A 22,366-nucleotide genomic window follows, 5' to 3' on the forward strand; every position below is an offset into this window, starting at 1 on the left:
AAGAAAAATCTTTTACCCTTTAATGCAGTGCGACATTCCCCCTTTTATTGCTCTTTACCTCTCTAAATAGTCTGAGGTCACCCAGCTGGAGTAGCCACATGATCTCAAACAATCCCTCAAGCTGAGTGGTTAATATTAATAAATCTGCAGTTTATCTACAGCAAATTTGAGGGGAATTTTAATTCTCTAAGACAGAAGGATGAACGTTCACCAAAAATAAAAGCAAGTGTTTTCCTTTTGAAGGTTGAACAGCTCAAAGAGGAGATCTGTGAGTATCAGAAGAGTGAGAAGCAAGGACTTCCATTGCCTGCGCCAGCCGAGACTGAAGAAGTCGCTGCGTCCTCGCTGCAGGTATTTTCAAGGGCTTTTTGTTTTCCATTCTAGAAAGCAAATTGAGCAAACAGGCCCCCCTCTGCATTTCAGCCCCATGCCATAAATGAAGATGCATGGCTTGTAGTGCAGAAATGCATGTGTTCTTCTTTCTATGTATGCATGAGTGCATCCTGTGCAGGTGTGATGTAGGATTTATGCTGGGCCTGACAAATACACTAATGTGTAGAGCATGTCTCTTGGCGTAAACTAATACCCACTAGTGCCTTCATATTATTGTGGGTCTTGGGTGGGTTTTGCTCCTATGGCTAGTGGATCATCTAATGCAGATAGATGTAGATGATGTAGCTCATGTTTTCTGGTTGTCCTGTTTATTTATGAGAGACTCCGGTAGCTTTGGAATCACATTGTGCTAAGATTTCACTCTTAATTATGTGCTAACTTTTCATTTTCTCTTGAGACACAAGGCACAATGGACGAAGGGAGGATTGAAGGAGACTGCATTTCAGGCAAAGCTGGCTCAGATCAAGAAGACAGATATCAGGGTAGTGAAACATTTCATAAAAGGTGAGCAGTGTAGAAATCCTTCATCTGTTGTGTTTTCACAGTGGCTTATCTGGCACTCTGGTTGCTGGTATTCTGTCTTGCAGGGTGGATTTAAGTATTGGATTCTTTAGAATACTCTTTGGTACTACCTTTGTTCCTCTGCTTCCAAATCAGAAAGTTTGGAGGTAATGCAGTCCTGAGTGGGTCTGTAGCCTTTGGTATCAAGAATGCGAGCTGTTTTCTGACACTTTCTCCAGTTTATGGCTTTCCTAGAAGAATAGGGTTGGGCTTTTGTGGCTCTCTGCAGACAACAGTGTTGTTTTCAAAACTGTTTTGCTGCTGGCAAGATTTCTCTGGATTTGGTTGCTGTCCAGGGGTGTACTAAAACACTTGGCTTTCAAACTTAAATATGTAAACTGTGATTTTGAAGGGAAGTCAAAGCTTCGTTCTCCTGTGGCCTGCTCAGGAAGCTGCTGTGCCTCTTCTAGCAGGTTCAAGGAGGAAAGGGGGTCTGATCCCATGTCATCCCTCTGACTCTCTTTCCCTTCAAATGCCCAAGCCTGTTTCTCCACCTCAAGCAGTTGAATTTGCCATTGCCTCTCTTCTGTTAGCATCCTCGTGCCTGACCAGTTTTCTCCCCAGACCTTCATCATTTCTTGTGTAGAGCCTGTCACCACTAATTCCCATGCATCACCTCCTAAATAAGAGCAGGCACAGGTCATGCTGGATGTGAGACTCAAAATTAGCAGGACAGAAATATTCTATAGTGAAAAACACAATGGCTTTTCCTCACCAGTGGTAAGCAGTTTGGATGTGTGTCAGTGCATTTACATAGCAGTTCTAGCCTGGGTGATGTCCGTCTTTGGTGTGTAGGTGCCGAGAGGCGATTGAAAACATCGAGGGCAGGAATTCACAGCTCCTTCACAAGCTGCAAAAACTGAAGCAGGAACACGAGGATTTGGTTGAGCGCAATGAAGAGCTGGAATCAATTCTGGGAGAGACACAGATCCAAACCAAGCAGGAGAAGGAACAGTTTGAGAGTGAGGTGGAGGGACTTCACCGGAAAGTAAGTAAGGAATGGAAGAAATATGGTTTGGTTTTGTTTAATTCTAGCTGCTTTTCTCTCTGCATATTGATTAGTAAAATAAAATTATGTTTGACCTAAAGCTTGCATGCTGCTTTGTTTAGTTTGACAAGAAATACAACTAGCAAAACCTGCCAGCTTCAGAAAAAAGGGGAAAAGAAGGAAAAAATTCCAGCAGTGAGTAAATGATGCTTGCTTGGAGGTACAGATTTCTCCAGTGTCACAGCAGCATTGTCTTTTCCAGCTCCTGTCCCCGCTCCTTGGTGCTTGGGCAAGCAGAGTTAACTAGCTAACGTACCTCCTGCATCCACATGAGTGAGATCAGGCAACACTCTCCTCCCATACAGCCTTTCTGTATGTATGGGCTGTGCACCCTTCAGTTTCTTGGCTGAGCTGAAGCAAAGCCTTTTAGTTTCAAATTCAAGTTGCATCTTTTTTCTCTGGAGCTATTTCTTCTGAAGCTTTTGTAGCTTAGAAGCTCTGATTTCCCCTGAGAGGCTGTCTTAGATGGCATCAGTGCTCCTGATGGACTTCAGCGTTGGTCTCCTGCAGGAACTTCTTTTCCATGTTGGATGGTTGTTTCTTCTGCCTGTGGTTTCTGCTGAAGAGCAAGTTCCAGGAAGCCCCAAGTCCTCCTGAGGCTCAGAAGAGAGGCAAGAGGTTTTCCTGAAGCCCGTGAGTTGTCCCTTAACCTGGCACCCATGATAGAAGTCCACGCTTTGACTTGAATCCCTAACCCCTCTCCAGACCTGTCCAACGGATGAGAATGGTCAATGTGGAACATTGATGCTCCTTGATCCCAGGAAAGGTCACCAGTTAAGCATGCTGGTGACAAAGGATTGCACTTCTGGCTTTTCCCCAAGCACAACATCTTGGAGACCTGTCAGCCCGTGTGGCAAACACCAAGGCACTTCTGGGTGTGGGGGGCCAGGTTCTACACTGTGTGGGGACATCCCTGCTGAAAATACAGAATTTGGGGGGACAGTGAGTTTCCCTCATCACCTGCTGTCTTTTGCTGCAGCATCTGCTGTTGAATGGGGCAGGCATGGCTGGACACATCTTTCTGAAGAACTGTGATAAGCTGATCAAGAAGAGAAGCTGGAGAAGCTCTTCTCAATCTTGATCAAGATATGACCTCACTAGTTTCTTCCTAACCTGTGTCCTGCTTGATTTTGGGCACCCCCAACCCAGGGCAGTCTGAATCTTTTCCTGTTAATAGGCCAAGACCATTCAGATCATCCTTTGACTTTAGGAGGTTGATAGAAAGTCTTTGTTGTTTCCGCTCATTTGCATGTGAGGGAACCTCTGGGAAATTGCAGATGTGAAGCACCGTGTTGATTATCTGGTTTACCAGAACCATGGCAACATTAGATGTCTTCTTGCAACACCTGGAGAGCCATCTCCATCCATGTTTTAAGCAAAGATTAAGTTATTGCTGAAGCTTCTCAGCCTGATGCTGCCTTTGTCAGAGCGGTCTTTAGCCTCAGTTTACTGGATGGACTCTCCATCCCTCTGGACGTCGCTCTGTGAGGAGCACCTGCACTTTACAGACTGGTTTGTCACTGCTTGCCCCCAGGGAACATACCGTTTGCAGCATTTGCGCAGCTTCACTACCAGGGCACGTGATCCCTTGCAGACGGGGCAGCTGAAGAATTTCTAACCAGGGAGAACAAAGGAAGGGTAGGTGGGCTTCTCCCCCAAAAGGCTGGCTGAGGAGGTCTTTTCCTTTGGCTGAAGCCCTGCAGCTTGACCAAAAGCTCTTCCTTCCTTGGGCTGAGTTGCCCTCTCCCTTCTGTCTGAGGTTGAGATGCTCTCTGCAGTGATCGTGGTCCTGGACTGCCACGCAGCAGGGCCAGTCTGTAGTGTCCCTAGAGGACCTTGGGTTTCTGAGGTGAGAAGGAAAGGCACACAGAGGTTTTCAGTCAGGAGTAAGCGGTGCTTGGACATGTCCATACGCTTGCTGTTGTGTTAAAACATGATGTAGGAAATAGTACAAGTGTGAAGGCATATCCCATGTGAATGCTGAAGCAGCCACACATGTCCAAGATGAATTGTTCAAAGGAAGAAAAGATGAATTACTTGTCAGTAGCCTCTGGCTGTGAGAAAGAAGTCTCTAAATACAGTGAAACAGACTGAAGGCATGGTCAAATACCTTAATGAAGGATGCCAGCAGACATCATGTTTCTAAGTGTGTAGCTGAGAAGCCAAGGGCAGGCTCTCTGATGGGAATGGCAAAAGGTGTGTCCACCATGACTGTGCTTTTGTTTAAGTCAGGGTTTGTTCAGCACACACTAAAATGTTTCCCACTTTCTCACTGCAGTAGAATAAACACAACCCTCCACAAATCAAAGAAGATGCACTTTAAGTTGGAGAAATCCCTTTTTCGCTCAGTGCGTTCTTAAACAGATCCCTGGGAACGCCGCTTTGGGGGATGCAGGGTGAGCGCAGCAGGGAGTGCCAAGTAGCCAGGGAGATGCAAGGCATTTTGGCTGGCATGAGCTCGGCAGCTGCTGTAGCTGAAAAAGGGGCAGAAATGAGGCACACGGTGGAGGAGAGACAGGCGGATTACAGGATGGAAGAGGAGGTGGGTTAACCCTTGGTTAGATCCAGCATCTGCTCAGATGAAGGGCTGCAGAGCTGCACCCTTCATCTCCAATAGGTTTTTGGGTGCCTTGGAGGTAATGAGGGAAGGGCTGCATGAAGGCAGGTGTGCTGGAGCCTGGAGAAAGCAGCACTGCTGGGTGTTTGCCAGCCTGCCCCATGTGAGAAAGACTTGGAAGTCTTTTCTGGTTTGGCACGCCTACAAAAATCTTGGCTGATTAGGCCACTGACTCGGAACGAGGACACCAGGATACAATGTGAGTATTGTTCTGCCATTGGCATGAGACTTATGAGAGCAATTTAAATGCTTAAAAGTTAGCGACTTGGAGGAAAAATAAGCAAAATGATGGAAGTGCATATCTGGGTGTCAACTTAATGACCAAAAGTTGGCTGGGGGGTGGGGAGGGAGGTGTATTTTGCCTTTGAAAGCCCTTCCAGAACTCCAAAGTCATGTTGAACCCCAAACTATCATCTAGTCATGCAAGAGGAAGGGGGTTTATTGCTCTCTAGCTCTTCTGCAAGAGGCCTGGGTGTTTCACCCCACCGATTTGCTTTTAACACCTAGGTTGGGTAACATCATCTGTCTTAGAAAGCAGTATCACAGCAGCTTTCCTCTGTTAGAGATTATTCCTTGCTGGGAGCCTCAAGAGAGCCATCTTGTGCCTGAAACCTGGCAGTGAAAGCAAAGCTCCTGGGCTTTGACGTGCTGCTTTGTAATAATTTTAAACGGACTGGGATTGGCAGAGACTTGGCACATTTTTGGCTTTGGCTTCCCATTGGAAAGGAATGAAAAATGATCTGCGAATGAGTGCAAAGGAAGGAGGGTGAGAAAGGCATAAGGCATCTTAGATGCTTCACCATACACTCATCTGTATTGAGTGGGGCTTGAATGGGTATGGGGTATGCTGTGTACAGATTAAGCTGGAATTCATCTGCAGCTGGACTTCATCTCCTTCCAGTGTCCCTGCTCACTCTGCAGCCTTGTTCATTGAAAGCCCAGCTCAGGCAGTTGGGGAGGCCAGCTTGGTGGTTTAGAAGTAAGAAAACCAGCACAAACTTTCTTCCAAGCATAAGGAGCTGAAAGGAAAGGCTGCTGAATGCTGCGCTGGCTGGCAGTGGAGCAGAGTGGTTGTGAGTGCTGAGACTCAGATTTTGCAAAAGGGTCTGCAGGAACCGTAACGGGGAGGAGAAGCTGGACTGCTCCTAGCTCCTTTAAACCCTTTAAAACTGCAGGACTAATAATCATTCCCACGAGATCCTCCACAAGGGTACACGCCTTGGGGTGGAGGGGAGTGGATGGTGCAGATGCAGAGTGAGCACTTGTCCAGACAAACTCTTGCCTGCCAGGAGAAGCACGGAGGTCAGCGTTTCGCTGGCTTAAGTTAAGAGTCCTCAGAGCCTTGCAAGAGGGAATTACAGGTTCCTTTGAGCGGTGGAGGGACCAGGACAAGTCCTGGTGGACCAGGTCCAACATCTGCTTGGATGAGATCAGCTGCTGGGCAGTGGGTACTGCAACAGCATGGGAAAGGAGGATGGCCTGTGATACAAATCAGGGTCTCGTAGGGTCCTCCGTGTTGGGAGAGCAGCATGTAGAAGGCTCACAAGCTGTGGAGGCCTTGAATTTTCACCATAAGTCTGTGTCGTTTCTCTCCTTTTGTGGAGTAGGGTTCTTTCATTTTTTGACTTGGCCTTGGATGGCTGCTTCACCCTTTGAAGCAGCAGGATGAAAGATGTGAGCTGGAGCTAGCCCACGCTGGCGGCTGTCCACATCCCCTCCTACTCCTTGCTTCCAAACATGGGGCTTATTCTGTAATAGCAGCACAAGGAGCAATTTAGTAGTAATTGTGCGTTTAGTACTAGTTGTGAGTACTGGTTTGGTTTTAATTTGTGGTTTGTCTATGTTAAGATCGCAAGTTTAGAAACAGAGTTACTTGAAGTGCAGAAGAACAAAACTGAGATGAGTGGGGAAGAACAGGCATCATCTGGAGCACAAGAGATGCAAGAGGTAAGAGGTTTTTCTTGGGAAAGAAATTGTTTTGTTTAGAAATGTATCAAATGAGCATCTCCTGTGAATGCACTTTGTCACCATCTTCTGAATATTTGTAGCCCATCAGCTCATGCAAGACAGATGGATATCTTGGGAGGAAAGTAGCTAACATGCCAATATGATCTCCATGATAACTCGTCTCTCTTATGAGATTGTCTTGCCTTCAGCACTGCAAGCTGCGGAGCTTGTTCTCTCCCTGGTGAGAGTGAAGGGTTTACACGTGTGAAGGTGCTTGACTCTTGTTTAGGGTTTAGTGAAACCTAGGTAGCGTGTAGGTACATTTACAAGGCTGTTTCCCAGCTGGTTTGGGGCTGACTGCGGTCGATTTGTTCCTTGCCAGCCAGTTGGATCTGCCAGTTGTCTAAGCCAGACGGAGCTCATTACATGTGGGAGATGATCTTCCCAAGGTATGTTGGGTCAGGTGGAGGCTCCAGGCCTTCAGAGATGTCCAGCCAGCCCTGCGTATAAGGTATGGGAATCCTGCTGGCAACTTTTGAGAACCGTTTTCCCTAGCCTTTTTTCCTAGAAGACACATTTTCTGCAATTTGTTTCTCTTTTGCTAGAATAAATGTTGTTGTGGAAGTGACTCTTAATTTTGTTTGTTTCAGATGCTGGAAAGTTGTCAGGAAACAATAGAAAAGTTGGGAAGTCAGCTGGGAGAGCGGAGACAACGGAGAAAGCAACTTGCATCTGAGCTTGAACTGTTACGAGAAGATCTGAAGGCTGAGAAGAAGGTATTGGGCAGCCAAGTACATATAGCTCCTACAGTGGGACTCCCTGCAGGCGGCTTGCCTTTTGTGACTCCATAAAACAGCCCCAGTTGCCCCCCAAGTGTGTTCTTTGACTTCTCTTGATGCATTTCTCTAGTCCAGCCAGTTTCAAAGCTTCTTTGGTAGATGGTTTTAAATCCATCTGCTTTAATGGAACCGTCTCTAACTCTGTAATTTATTTTTCCTTTCAGTGATTCTAATAACAAAACAGTAATTCAAACTTTGTAGCCAAAGCCCCCTTCTCTAGAGGGCAGAGTAGAAGTTCTCAGACTTAGGTATTTATTGCAGAGTTATTTGTGACCATAAGACTCATGATCATGAACTGTCATCTCTCTGTGTCACAACATGGCAGGGTACTTGTAGATTTGAGCCAAGACCTCCCTGCAGAGCAACATCATGGTTACCTGTTAGCAACGACTGCTGTTTAACATGGGTCCCCTTTAATATTAATAGTATTCTTTCTTCACCAGAATATGGTGTGATAAGAAGTCAGAATACCTTAGAGTCAGAGAAGTCTACATGAACAGCTTGTGGGGATCCCAGCGCTGCCTTTTGTTACATGTGCTAAGGACCTCAGTACACTTTGCTTGAAGCAATTTCACTGCTAGATAGACTTCTTGGAGGTTTATATCTGCTGGGGGAGTTGCTGGTGCTCTTGTCTTCCAGTTGGGCCATAGAGGAGAGAGAGCATATGATGCTAGCAAAATTGCCCAAGGACTGGTGCAGACATAGGCAGGAATATGGGCTGAAAATTAGGCTGAAAGTTCAGGAGAGCTGCAGATCTGTGGCCTGGATCAGGCAGACAAGGGGGACCTGAGGGAGGCTGGCAAAGAGGGGGTTACATTTATTACAAACCCCATTTTTCAGCATTCTGAGAGGCCTTAAATCAGCTGTGAGTCCTGAAACTCTGAAAGTCCTGAACTGTTGGCACAACTGCACATACACAAGATTCTTACTGGAGGAACAGTGGCATCTAGAGGACAGGATTTTTGTAGGGCTGTTAAGCAACAAATCCACATTGTAAAAGCTCGGGATGCAGACCAAGCCTTGCTGAAGAGTGGTTTAGCAAGGGGCTGGGTCAGTCTATGAATACGCACATGAAAAGGAATTATCTGATTTGGGGGATGATGGGGAAAACAAGAAGAGTCACTCTTTAACCTTTGCACCCCAATAATTCAATCTACGCACAATCCGGGGACCTTTTAATCAAAATCATACATTCCTGTAAGTTTGGTTGTAATTCAGCCACCAGTTGCCTGGTGGTTTTGCCTAAGGAGAGGACTATTTTTCCATGAAAGGGATCACAAGATGAAATCCAGTGGCCTGCATTAGGCTGTAACAGTCTCTAAAATAGAGGACTTTGCATGTGTTTGGTGGGATTCCTGCCTTCACATATGTGTTCATTCCCTTTTGATAGAGCAGCTGTGTTGAGACAAATTGTTTACCAACACAGTGCTGGAAATTAGCTTGGCATGAAATCATTGGGTTCTCATGGGTGATATACACCCGGAGGTCAAGATTTGAGGTTGTTCAATGTTGCCAGGATGTCCAACGCATAGAATGGGTGAGTAAATTGGATAGTATTTTTGTTCTTGTAAATTTTAATGATGTGCTATGAACTGATGCTATGCAAAGAGTTCTTTGCATTTGTTTGGAACTCTCTTCTTGTTTTTAAGAAGTTTTTGGACATTTGAGAGGAGAAAGCATTTTCTGAACTTGTAGTTAGGAGTATATTATGTCTGCGAACTGCTGTGGTTTTCTCACTGGGGTTGCCTGATTCAAAATTGGAGTTTACGAGCCATTGTAATACTTCCCAAGCCTCCAAAGAACATCAGCAAGCAGGGCTCTCATTAATGTATCCCATGAGAACCTACAAAAAGATAATGCTTTGTTAGATACAGGAGTGAGAAATGTAAAGAAATCCCCATTCTGGTGTCTGATGCAGACAGAAGCTGTGTATGTTGCTCACATGTAAGTAAATTTATCTTGGTGTAGATAAGCATTTTTCTTTGAAGGATTTGGATTTACCACTGCTTAGCAGGAGATATTAGGCTTGGTAGATTCTGGTTCTAATCCAGTCTGGGAGTTCCTGTGTCCTTATGCGCTCCTTGTGCCTTCCTTTCTTGCCCCTTTTATTTTCTTGGCGTCTTCTCTCCATGTCTCAGGTTTTGGGTCTGCCATTGCCTGGTGTTGAGGCATGAGGTAACATTGGACATGGAGAGCAGCTATTTGTAGACAGTTGTTTTGGGTTGACTTGGATGGAGGATGCTTTCTGTGTGAGACAGCTGAATGTGCACCTTGTGCTCGTCCTGTTTTCCCAGGAGTTGCTAGTTTTGTAAAGAGATATGGCACATGATATAAAGCCCTGAGAACTACAGATGGGCAACAGAAGGATGAAATCAAATAAAGAAATGTGATTTGATGATAGTTTACATGCAGCTACTTCCCATGCAGAAAAAAGAACTTGCATCTGTATCTTCAAGGGTGAAGAACTACAATAATTTAGCTACAGAATCACAAGCCATGTCTTGAAGTCCCCAGATTGCCTTACACTGCTCAAAAGGTTTCCATGAGACCAAAGAAAATCAAAGTCGTGGTGTTTTCTGACCTTACAGGTCTCTGAACTCCTACAAGAAAGAGAACAAATTAACAAACTCGAGCTGAAACATGAAGATATATGTACCGATGAAAAGACGTGTGAAGAACAGATGGCTAAAGTAGTATTTTTGGAAGAACAGATCAAAAACTTGAGGGATGAACAAGAACTGCTCTGGTAAACCTTAATGAGGCCTGTGCTACTTTCTGCCCCTTACCTCTGCTGACTAATTTTTTAGTCTTTTAAAGATGCCCATAGTGCTGCTTCTGGCAAAAATGGGCACAGCAGCTTTGTGTCTTCCTTTTCAAGTAATCATCTCTCTGTAGAGATTTTGGTGAATAAGCATTTCCCTTAGTGACATCATGATCAGTCAGGAGTAAACCTCTTTTTTCCTGCAGCTATTCTAGTTTCTGAATGGCATAAATGAGAGCTGTCCTTAGGATGAAGCTTTTTCTCTTGGGTTGAGGTAGTATTTGGACTAACATGGTCCCAAAAAGCTCCCATCATGGTCTTGGGCTCCTTGGGGCTAACTGCTGCCAGCAGCTGATGATATACATCCTGCTGTGGATTTCAGTTGTCCTTGGAGGGCAGGTGTCAGTAGGCATCAGGGTTGTAAATAAAGCTCTTACAGGTCCCCTGACTCCCCTTTTTCAGTAGAGCAATACAAATTTGGAGTTGGAGCATCCATGCTCAGGCTCTCATTAGTAACTAAAAGCTTGGATTAAATCCAGTATAGTTACAGTCAGTTTGATTGCCTGGATAACTAGGTACTGAGATAAAGTAAAACCAGGATAAGACAGGTAGGTTAGCTTATGAGGACATATAGTTTGGATTGAGATAAGTGAGACAGCTTGATCAGGAGACCTGAGCCCATGCTTCTGTACAGCGAGGTGTTGTGCGAGTGCTTCCGTGCTGCTTGTGAGTGCAGACCCCCTCATGTGGCCCCATGCGAATATTTCCTTAGCCAGCAGTTAACCTACTCATGAATGACTGAGAGTTGACCCTTTGGACACATGTTTTTTTGTGGGTCAGTGTCCAGGGGAGAGTGACCCTTGCCCAGAACTGCTAGACCCAGGATTAAATCCCCTTTGGAGCCTCCTGAGACATTTGGGCGTTGCCTTGAGTGTTTCATTGGACTCTTGTATTCCAAGTTTTTCCCCTTCAGAGGGTGGTTTTCCTTGGATGTGTATAGTTATCTCTCTCCTTTACTATTTCTCCTTCAAGTTCTGAATTACTAGAAAGCAACAAGAAGAGGGAGGAGCTAGAAAAGCAGCTAAAAGAGAGCAATGAAGAAAAACGGTTGTTACTGGAAGAAATTGCCCAGTTAAAACAAGATTCCCTGACTACCCGGCAGCAGGGTGACAACACGCTTGAAGAGACTTTGAGGATGAATCAAGGCATGGCGCATAGAGATAACAGGTTTCTCGTGTTGCAGAGCTCTGCAGGCAGTTTAGATGGGAGCGTTAAACAGGTATGGGCAGCTTTGCCATCTGCACCGTGCTTTATTTTCACTAATTTAGTGGCAAAACCTAATTACAGAGGACTGGAAGCCAGTCCTGTAGTGTTAGCACACAGCAGGGAGATGAGGCTGACTGATTTCCTTGTGGAAAATATTTGGAAATTATGAATGTCATCACTTCCTTCTGTTGTGTTTTTGGACGTAGCGGGAACTTGGATAAACTGAATGGCCCCCTTAGTACATGTGAAAGAAATAAGTCATACAGTCCTTAAATGATGTTTTAAACCTTTTTGGAGCTCTTTCTCAACACCTTTTTGGAGTGTGAGTGACAGAGCTGGCTTGCTATTCCCACAGCGGTCTTGCTCTTGCTGTAGGCGGAAGCTGTTCATCTTCCGTGCTCCTCCTTGGGATTTTCTGCTCTTATGCTCCAGTGCTTGAACTCATCCCATAACTGCTGCCCTGCAGTGGCAGTTGACAAGCAGCTGGGTTTCGCTGCAGCCCTGTGCCTATGGCTCAGTTACTCTCTCTAGTTGTTCTACCAGCTGGCAGGCAAGACCCCTATTTGTTACTATGTTTAGCTGTGTTTTAAATGCAATTTGTTGACCTTTTGTACTGTGTGATCTAAAAAAAGAAAGGGAAGAGCAGCTAGCCCTGCCAAAAGGGGAAGAAAGGATGGGGAGCAAGGATTATATGCAAGAGTTTAGAATAGAAGAGAGGACAGGGTGACCTGTAGGCAGGAGAGGGTGTGGAAAGGAGAGTATCAGAGTCGTGCTGATACCAAGAAGCAGCAAATCTGTACAGTTAGAGCAGACCAAAGCAAGATACAAGGTGTAGAGGGGATGCTGAAAAGGATCCCAACTGAAGCAGGTGGGGGGGAAAAAACCCCATGAAACCTAACTGATCTTGAGGACAAATGACATTGCCTACAGTGCTGGATCAAGACTTCCCAGCTTGGGAATTTATCTGAGAAGGGAAGGTTGATGTTCAGTGGATTTCATCTGGTCCCAAGAACAGAGGATGAAGACGAAAAGCAGGAATGCAGATGGCTGAAAGTGATGCTGGGAAGAAGCATTTTGTTACACCAAACATGGGAAGAGCTTTTAGTCTGTGTACAGGGCACTTGCAAGAAAGTGGGTGAACCAAAGAGCTCAATTATCTTCTGAAACCCATCATAGACCATTGGTGATCACCTCATGGTGTCCAGGCTGCTGTTGCATTGTGCCAGTGTGTCCATTCCTTTACTGCTGCCAGGACTTCCCTTGTTTCTGCTACCTCTGGGAGTTGCAGCTGGATGTGCTGCTCCTGCTTAGTTGCCTTAGTGAGACTCTGGCACAAGAGTTAAGGAAAACCTGGATGGTTTTGCTTTTGTTTGACAGGTTAATTTTAAGAGGGATTTGTTCCCTCATCCAGATTATCACATCTTCTCCCTCAACCTCAAGAGTTGTATTGGCTTCTCTGAGGGGATGGACAGGGTAGGGAGCAGGATGTAGTGTGGGGGCAGAAGAAATGCTGCCTGGCTTTACCCATCTTGCTACTTAAATGCCCTTAAATCCTAGTGGCATACTTCTACCTTTCTTAATTACTAGTCTTTACTTTCCTTGAAGTTAATTTCCATGTAACCTTTGTCATTTTGCTGTTCCTACAGAGTCTGCCCGATGAGAGATTCCAGCAGCAGGAGGAAAAAATGCAGCAACTGCGGCAGGACTTGCGTCGAGTTCAGAACTTGTGCAGCTCAGCCGAGAGGGAGCTGAGATACGAAAGGGAGAAGAACGTCGACTTACAAAAGCAAAATCTTTTGCTCCAACAGGAGTGCACCAAGGTAGGAACAGAGCAGGGAGCACTGCTTGAAGAGAGCATCACCTCATTTTACAAGTTATGGGAGGTCTGAGGTGCTGATTGCAACAGGCTGGACCTCATTTATGTTAGACTGTACAGTACCTGGGGTCTCAAGCGTGCTCTTCCTCAGTTCCATGGAAATTGCACTGCCTCCAAATAAAACGTATTGTACTCGCTCCCTGCATTTCTCTTTTACTCTTGTTCACTCTCTGGTAATCCTGTTGCCTCTTTCCTAATCAAGACATTTCAGGTGATATATGTTGATGTGCAAACTTGATTTCTTCTTTTGAAACTCAGGTCAAAGATGAGCTGAAGCAAGCCCGGGCAAAACTCTCGGACACAACTGAAACATGCTCCTCTCTCTCAGCACAGTGGGAAAAAAGCCAGCAGAAGGTCAAAGAACTTGAACAAGAGCTCTTGAAGTGCTCCCAGGCTGATAAACTGCAGAGCAGTCTGCAAGAGAAACTTGCACAGGAGAAATCCAAAGTATGCGAAGCACAAAAAAAGGTAACTCATCAGTGTGAGCTAAATTAACAGGACATAAGATTTTAGCAGTTCTGTGCAACTGTAGTTCAGAAAAAAGAAGCACTATCAGCTCATGAATCGGTTCCCCGAAGTCCATTTTTCTAGTCCATTTTGAGATCACTTGGCTAAATATTTTAGGAAAAATGTCTGTTATTAGTGGGAGCATAATCAAGATAGTAGAAGTCAAATCTGATGGTTCAACTCCTGTCTCTAAAGCTCAATATCTCTGAAAATACTGGTAGTAGGGCTGGCAGGCGCAGAATGCTCAGATCATGTTCTTGTTGAGGAGATTTGCTGCTGTTTGCTACCTGGTAAATTGCAAAAGCTTGTGTTTTCCATGGCATTGATTCTGCCTTATTTCTGCACTAATCATTGAATTTGGTTTTGAAGTGTGCAGGATCAAATTAGGTGCAAAAAGGATTGTTGTTAATTTATGAGATAGTGTCTGATCCAAAATCTGGTAGCTGTTGGAAAGGTTTTGCTTTTAAAGGACTTTGACACAAAGACATGCAGAAGTACTTTTGAGTAGAAGCAAGCAAATGTTTCATTCCCATGATTCAGATACTAAGCGATCCAAGGGATCCAAATCCCTTGGATTCGGATACTGGCCTGTAAATTCAGAAAGTTTAATCCATGTCCAATTTTAATCCAAGATTTCAAAACTCCAGCAAAAGCTAAAAGATTCACACCACCAGCTCCTGCTGGCAGAGGCCCGTGTTTCAGACAAGAAACTCCTGGAGGAGGAATTGAAGGAAGCCCGAGAAAATGAAGCTCGTGTGCAGCAAGAACTTCACGAGGAGCAGCTGAAAAGGTACCCAGAGCTGGATAAGGCCTGTGCTGTGTGCAGAGGGGAGGTGTGTGCCAGCAAATGCTGCTGTGCCAGCCTGCAGCTACCTCCTGCAGCTCAGTGGCTGGCCCTAGGTGGGCTCAAGGAGTCGCTGTACCACTGGTTTTACATTTTCTCTCTCCTTTTGACCTGCCAGTGTCCCTGGCAGAGCTTCACAGGATCCCCTCTTTATGATTTAAAAGATTCTTGGAGACTTCAGCTGCCTCGGAAGGTGCATGGCCCCTCCTGCCAGCCCAGTGATTTGGTTTACCCTCTAGATGCCAGCAGTCCCCTTTCTTGTGCAGCTGGGATTGATGATCCCAGATATGCCATGTACCTTTTCATGTGCCACTGGGACATGGGGACAACCAGGATATACTGATTTCTTTCTACCCTCAGTGTTGCCCAGGGCAGTTGCAGAGCAGTGTGATGTTCTTTTTAGATCACAGCCAGCCTTGAATTCACTGTGGTACATCAAGAGCTGGCCTCCACGTGAGTGTCTCATTGTCACACCAACATGCTTTTAGGAAGCTACTGGAGCAGCAGGTGGAGGAGCTGCGGCAGCAGCTCCGGCATTCAAGGGAGACGGAGGCGTCGCTGGCCAAGATGCACGTGGAGCTGCAGGCCAAGACTCTGCACGTCCTAGAAGATGAGAGGAAAACTGATTCAAGCGAGGTGAGCTGCAGCATGGATGGGTCCTCCTCATCACCCAAGGGGATGCTGTGCTGGTGGCTGACTCCAGATCAGGCCACTGAGCTCTGGAGGGAAATGGGACCATCCCAGTGTGAAATCTGTACCTGGGAACTGCTGAAATAGGGTCAAATCTAGCCAGGTGCTGAGCCCTTGCAAATCCCACTGATTTAAACAGAAGCTGGAGGAAGATCACCATCCTATTCACATAGGTTTCCTGGGGATGCAGCTCTGAGGGCACAGAAGGAGGACTTGATGGCTTCTTCCCCTTTTCTTGCAGAGCATGGAGATTTTTGCAGGAAAATTTTGGCAGAGTCTGCTGCCTGGGAGCATTACCCCTCTCTGCCCTGTTGAAGCCTACAGCCCCCCCAGAAGCACAGAAATCCACACTCCCCCTTCTTTAAGGGGAGGAGGCAGTGGCCTTGGGGGGCAGAATGGATGGATATTATCTGTAGTGGGAACCACTAGGATTTATGACAGAGAAGCTTTGGAGACCAGACTGAAAGGAGGCAGAGGGGCCCCTACAGATGAGGACACACACACAAATAAAAATTAGATGTTTTCCAGCAGCTCCAGTGTCAGAAGGAGAACCAGAAGCTTTCAGAGCAACTTTCACTGCTGAAGGAGGAAAACAAAGCCCTGTATGAGGAAGGAGTCCGTCTCCTGAACCAGAAGGATCTGTATGTCAGGTAACAACTGCAGCAGCAGGGAGGGGATGTGCAGACACAAAAAAAACCTACCCAAGAATTGCCCCTTACATGTCTGGCAGCGACACTGGATTTGACTGTTCTGTAGCCTTTCTTGTCTCTCCTGTTCAAGGCATTTAGCACTGAGAGATCTGCCTTAACCTGACAGCCCTGCATTCAATTATGTTATGTATTGCGTGTCTGCTGTCATGTTCTCTTCAGCAGCTGAAGGCAGTGCAGAAAATGAGGGGGTGCCTAGGGAGGGCTGAAGGTGCTGCTGTTTAGGGTCTGGCATTGGCAGAGATGCTCCATGGAGCTGCTCGTTTCTCCCCAGAGCACTTTTGATCTAATTTTTGAAGCATAGTAGCCTTTTTGTCATGAGTTTTGAGCAAACGTGGGCAAATAATCTGTTATACAGTAGAGATTTCTCTTTTTTTGGATATTATTTTCCCTTCTCACCCAACTGGATAAAAATAAACAAGAACGCTGCCTAAATAGGACAAGTTTGAGGGAAGAGCAACGATCACAAGTCTCAGTAGAGACAAATATTTAACCTCAGTGTCAAAGCTCTAAGAAGCTCCCACTGAAGTAGCTCTTTCTGCAACCTGTTTGCCTGACCCTTGCTGTTTAGAATTCTTTTTTTCAGCCTTTTCCCCCCCATACACAAGTACTTGTCCTTAACCACCCACATTCCCACCCAAATAAACAACTTACCCTTTCCCTGTTACTTCCAATTTTGGTGATATTATAATCCTGTTTGGTATAAAGAGCTGAGAGGGATGAGCACAAGGATTTGTAAAGATGGGAGTCAGTTTTGGGGATGCTTTGGGTCCTTTTCCCTCAATCAATTTCCCTTTAGTTGACAGTTAACAATATAACATTTGCAACAAAAAAAACCCCAAACTGATCAATGAAAAGACATCGTCCAGAAAGTCAGTGTACTCATTCTGCCTTTAGCTGCACAGCCAAAAGGAGTTGGGTAGGTGGCTGAGGCTCCCAGTTCAGGCTTTGAAGACCCTGAATAAATACAGGACACCTTCTGCCTTACTTTTGACCCAGAACACAAAAGCATTTCACAGCCTGATGCTTGTCTCTCTGCCTCCTAAGGAAATATAACGAAATGCAGCTCCGCCACAAAGACAAGATCCGCAGAGCCAAGGAGACCTTTATCCATGAGGTGAAACAAAGGGACAGCAGAATTAAGCAGCTTGAAAATGAGCTCAGTGAGTCAAAGCTCCAAGTAGAAAAGGTGAGAGAAGACACCAAGGGTTTCTCCTGCAAGGGAAGGCAGGGGAGTAGACTACAGTGTGTCTGCAGGAGTGTTCCTTTTTCCAAATAGAAATGCAGTTTAGGAAAAAAGGAAATGAGGTTTAGGAACAGCTGTTTTGCATGCAATGGGATTGCACTGTTAAACAGCCAGGCAGTCAGAGCATGGAGAGCTCTGCCTGATGTGCTGCTCCCGCTCTGTGCGCAGGACTGACACTGCCCTGGGAAACAGCTGGCAGTGCCAAGGGGCTTCAGCCTGTCCTTGTAGGAACAAAAAGCCAAAAGGAGATTCTTGGCTTAAGTTTGCCCTCGGGCGAACCCATGTCCTCAAATCCCCTTCAGAAACTACCTAAGCTCCATCTTCATTTGCCTCAGAAATATTACTGCTGGGAAGTGACTCAAAAGCCTCTTTTTGGGGTATGTTACATCAAATAGCATATCACTTCTAGGAGTTAATGCTTGATGGTGACCGCTTTGGTAAAGCTCTCTAAGGTTTACAGAGGACAGAGAAGAGTGAAGCGTAATTGCTAGTTCTTATTTCCTTCTGCAACACTGCTCAGGGGAAGGTGCTGATTGCACAGATCACAGCTGAGAATGAGAAATTACTCCAGGAAAGAAGACGGCTCCTCCAGAAGATAACTGACCAAGAGGAGACCCCTTGGAACAACCGGTCTACAATTGCCACCCTGCAGAGCAGGTAGGCACATAATGATGGTCATACACTGGGACCCTGCCTCTTCCCAGTGCTTCTCTGGTTTTATGCCTGTTTCTCTTAAATCCAGAGGAAAGCCTGAACTATGCCCCAGTCATTAGTGCTGTGGCTTTTAATTGCTGTGGGATGTAATCAGCCCCTTTCCCCAGCAAAGCCCTTGGCATGCAGCTGAAGGCTGTGGAGGCCAAAGGGTCTGAGTTTGAAAAAGAAAATGCCCCTTTGAAAATGTAGCGTGCCGGAAGGAAAATAACTTGTGCCTTGTATGTGTGATGTGCTCAGAGTGAAGATCCTGGATGAGGAGAATGTGCGGCTGCACGAGAGCAAACTCCAGCTCTCTGGTCACATGCCCACCTCACAACGCGCGCCGAGGAGCATCCATGCTCCCAACGTGGAGGTGAGACTCTGAGAGGGCTTGGTCTCAGCAGATAGGTTGCAGGAGCTGATGTCTTCTGTGAGTGCGGGTTGGTGTTTGTACCTGCAGCTGAGGGTGCTGGAGAAGAGCTGAATCGATCCTTTGGTTGGGATGGAAGGGGACACCAAACACAAAGTAGATTGCAATGGCTTTGTCAGTGAGGAGGGACTTTGTGGGCAGGTGAAAGCTCAATGCACTGGCCATATTGCTTCACCCCCGAGCTGCTGCATGATGAGAGCCTTTTTCACAAGGACAGAAACTTCGCTTTGGCTCTTTTGCAGATTTAGAGTTGTTAAAAGACCTTAGTTTTAGAGTTAGCTTTAAAATTAGGAGGAATAACCCAGACTAAATTGAACTGAATGAAGACTATGCCTTACCTAAAAATTCAGTTTTGGATTGACCAAGTTAAGGATGAACTTTGTGGGGAGACATGGAAAAAAAATCCAGGAAAGTAAAAAATTGTGTTTCAACAGCTCTTCAAAGAAAACAGGTGGATTTGGAAATTTATTGGTACATTTTGAAATTTGGAGGAACCCATTTTGGTTGGAAATGAGCTGTTAAGGATAAAAGCGCTGTTTGGGGCCTGGCAGAAAGAGCTGTTTGTGTGTTCCACTGTGTTTTATCTCTTTCTGTTTGTTTTACCTGGGCTAGTTAGGGGTTTTGGTTTGGGGTTTTGTTTTTGGTTTTGTTTGTTTTAGTTTTTGTGGTTTTTTTAGTTTAAATTCAGACCCAAAGGACAAATCTATGATTAGTACTTCTGTGGGGCTGGAGTTCATGGGGAGAACTGTCAGTGGAGCTGGGAGCACTTTGAAGACCAAGACTGTATGTTGAAATTCAGAGTCTGACATGCACCTCCTCCTTTGAAAGTCTCTGTTCCTCCTTTCAGGACTCAAAGAGTGTTAACTTCTCTGAACGCCAACTACAGAGTAAGGTGTTGCCATCTCCCCGTACCAGGTACTGTGGGGTAAAAGGAGGAGGCAGGGAATGCCTCTGTGCATGTGGAGAGGGAGAAGTTGAGCATTTTGGCTGCTCCACCCTGTGCTTTCACCTCCAAGGGTCTCTTTTAGGGGGTTGGGGTGTTTTTGGTCAAATTATAGGGAAAATGGTATTAAAAAGACTCTGAAACTAATGGAGTGGAGAAGTAAAATTATCAAAATATGTCAGGGAACACTGGGATTTACAAATTGGCTTGGTGTCTAGTGGTTTTGGAGGAGTGTCTTTACAAAAGAGGCTTATGAGGCTTAGAGGACCACTTGCTGCCCAGAGCTGTATGACCCACATCCCAGGCTATGGGGCATGAGGGAGCTTGAGCTATTTCTCCACTGGTATAGCCAGGAGCACCACGATTTGTGCCAAAACAGGCAAGGGGAAGGCAGAGAGACTCTGCAACTCTGGTCTCTGCTTGCTGGAGACCCAGCGCAGCGGGCTTGGTTACAGGCTTTGGGTGCTATGGAGTGTGACAGACAGTCTGAGTAGGTTCTGGCGTAGATGAGGGCCACCAGCTGCTTGGCTGGAGGGAGAGCATTGGAGCCTTAGTCCCAGCAAAAGGCATTGACCATTATCCTGCGCTGCCTCACAGAGATGTTGGGAGGAGCGTTGGGGCTGTGCAGGTGCTGGAGCGTCAGATAGAGTTTGCAGAATGACTTAAGAGAGGAAATCTGTTTTCAGCTTCCCATCACGAGAACCACCAGACTCTCTCAGCACCCTGAAGGCCACGCAAGACACGAAGCCTGAAGGAGAAGCTGAAAGCCAAGACTCATCCTTTTGCTTATCCCCCTCTCAACCTTCTGAGATCGGGTACTTAAATGTAGCTTCACCTGGAGACACCACAGCCTCCCAGCTGCAGGAGGAGAGTCAGAGCATCAGCTCTGAGAACTTCTAAATGGGGGGAGATGTTTGTAAAATATTAGCTGGACTGCAAGGTTTGGGCTCCTGTTGCTGTGGGATGACAAGGACTGGAGGGGGAGAATTGCCAAATGGACTGACCTGGTCATTTCTAAACTAAATTATTCAACAGCTTTTTTTCAACTTACCCAACCATAAATGTGTGTGTGTGTGTGATCCCAGATGCACCTGGAGGCTGGAATTTGTAGATAAACTCAGTAAAATGGAAGAGGGGTGGGGTGAAGCATATCTTCCCCTGAACCCCAATTCCTTGTCCAGTCCAAAACTACAAGCTTTGTAAATAAAACTTGGAGAAGTGTTCTCTTCCACTGTGTGCCCACTTTTTCTCTGTTCCTCTCGATCTGTGCTCAGATGCCAGTCGTTCCCCTTTTTGCATGCTCTTACCCTTTCCATTTTGCTTCGTGCAAGCCTGTGGAGGGGAACGGAGGGTATCAGAGTACTGAGGGAGGGGATGAGAACGGGTAGAGAAAGAAGATGGGGAGAAAAGGAGGGGCTCTGAGAATGAGGATGATGGGTAAAGGGACCAGAAGGCAGATGGCGATAGAGGGGGACGAGGGAAATGGAATAGGAGCAGGAGAAAGGAGGGGATCTGAACATCCAGAGAAGGAAAGAGGGTAGATCTTGTGAATGCTCATGGACAGTGATGGAGGGTCTAGGAGGATGCTTGGGTGGGAGTGGAAGGCATCAGATCATGCAGAACAGGGGTGTAGAGGGGAATCTGTGTATGCAAAGAGGGAAGCAGAAAGGATCAGAGTGTGAGCTGTGGCGAAGAGAAGGCATCTGAACACACGTGCGTGGGAATGGAAGATCTGTGCATACTCATGAGGACATGGGAGGAATCACAGTTTGCATGAGGGGGAACTGAGGAAATCTGAGTGTTTGGAGGAGGAATGGGAGAAGTCCTGAAAAATAATGAATCGGCCTGGAGGCCATCCAAGTGTGCTTGGAGGGGGACAGAGAGGATCTGAACTGGCACAGAGGGCCACAGTGGGGATAAGAGCGGTCCCCAACAGGAAGAGAGTAAGTGAGGGAGCAGAGAATCTCTCAGGAGAATGAAGAGGATCTGAGCACACATCAGGTGAGGTTTATACAAAGCCTACTTGGCTGCAACTGCACTTCCAAGAAAAACTGTTTTCCAGTCTGCCATGATGTTTTGTATCTGTGCTGAGATCCAGTGTTAAAGATATTTTCTTGGAATTTGTCGTCTTGCTCTCCACTCAGGCTACTTTTCATACCCATCTCAAAACAGTTTCAAGCAATCTTTTCCCAAGGCATGTGGTCCTCTTCATCCAGAGGTTCTCTGCTTGTACAACTTTTGAGCAAGGACTCCTGAACTTAAATTATCTTTGAGAGGTTTTTTTTTTATTTTCAACTTGACTTTTTTCAACCTTCAAGTCTTCTAATCTTGTTTCTCTGGCACCGTGTTTGTGTCTGCTCAGGTGAGGTTCAACGGTGGTTGTCCGTGACTCTTTGGGCCTCCCTGTGAAGAGGGCAGTGGATGGATGGGGGAAGCCTCCCAAAATGCCCCCTTCCCCTTGTAGGGTGAAGCCTGGCAGGGTGCCTGAGGGGCTGGAGGTGGTCCCTGCAGCCCCTCTGACATGAGCTGTGGTTGCAGTGGGACACCCCACCTCACCAGGCCACGTTATGTCCCCACAGCACCCCAACCCACACTTCCCTGTGAGTCAGGGATGAGCCCAGGCATGGAGGAGGAGTGAATGAGGTCGGCCAGGAGGAGCTGCAATCGTGGAGTGGTTCTCCTCTGCCTTCTTCCATGTGCTGTCCCCACACCTGGTGGCTTTCACAAAGGGTAAGTGCTGCCAGAAGGTCCCATGCTCAAGACAGATCACTGTGAATTTGGAGATGCCTTCCAGTTGTGGATGGGAGGACATCCTTGTGCAAAGCCTTCTCATGTCTCTATTTCAAGCAGACCTCTGTCCCCATCAGGGAAGTCTTCTCATGGGGACATGGTTAAAACTCAGCTCTGCAGGCCAATTCCTGCACGGGTGATTTCAGGGGGGAGGTGGTGGTGTAGGATGATGTCTGCATCTGCTGGCTTGGCAAGGTGGGGAGCTTAT

General features: G+C 46.3%; 1 protein-coding gene across 13 annotated transcripts in view; it reads left to right on the forward strand.

Moving 5' to 3' along the window:
• CCDC30 (coiled-coil domain containing 30) overlaps window positions 1-21,394 on the forward strand; it is a 40,038-nt gene extending 18,644 nt beyond the window's left edge. For 8 of the 13 annotated variants that reach the window (XM_075027633.1, XM_075027635.1, XM_075027637.1 and 5 more), the window contains 17 exons: window positions 244-351; window positions 791-897; window positions 1,750-1,942; window positions 6,468-6,566; window positions 7,217-7,342; window positions 9,994-10,151; window positions 11,199-11,445; window positions 13,079-13,252; window positions 13,567-13,776; window positions 14,448-14,605; window positions 15,148-15,295; window positions 15,878-15,999; window positions 17,104-17,245; window positions 17,823-17,959; window positions 18,254-18,368; window positions 19,273-19,340; window positions 20,055-21,369. In XM_075027633.1, coding sequence (XP_074883734.1) covers window positions 244-351; window positions 791-897; window positions 1,750-1,942; window positions 6,468-6,566; window positions 7,217-7,342; window positions 9,994-10,151; window positions 11,199-11,445; window positions 13,079-13,252; window positions 13,567-13,776; window positions 14,448-14,605; window positions 15,148-15,295; window positions 15,878-15,999; window positions 17,104-17,245; window positions 17,823-17,959; window positions 18,254-18,368; window positions 19,273-19,340; window positions 20,055-20,268 — 2,526 coding nt within the window. In that variant the 3' untranslated portion in view covers window positions 20,269-21,369. Of the gene's footprint in view, window positions 1-243; window positions 352-790; window positions 898-1,749; window positions 1,943-6,467; window positions 6,567-7,216; window positions 7,343-9,993; window positions 10,152-11,198; window positions 11,446-13,078; window positions 13,253-13,566; window positions 13,777-14,447; window positions 14,606-15,147; window positions 15,296-15,877; window positions 16,000-17,103; window positions 17,246-17,822; window positions 17,960-18,253; window positions 18,369-19,272; window positions 19,341-20,054 lie in introns of all 13 variants that reach the window. The other 5 variants (XM_075027630.1, XM_075027631.1, XM_075027634.1 and 2 more) reach the window with 5 other exon arrangements.
• The last annotated feature ends 972 nt before the right edge of the window (window positions 21,395-22,366 follow it).

The sequence above is a fragment of the Buteo buteo genome, chromosome 5 (genome assembly GCF_964188355.1).
Source record: "Buteo buteo chromosome 5, bButBut1.hap1.1, whole genome shotgun sequence".
NCBI classification, from domain to species: Eukaryota; Metazoa; Chordata; class Aves; order Accipitriformes; family Accipitridae; genus Buteo; species Buteo buteo.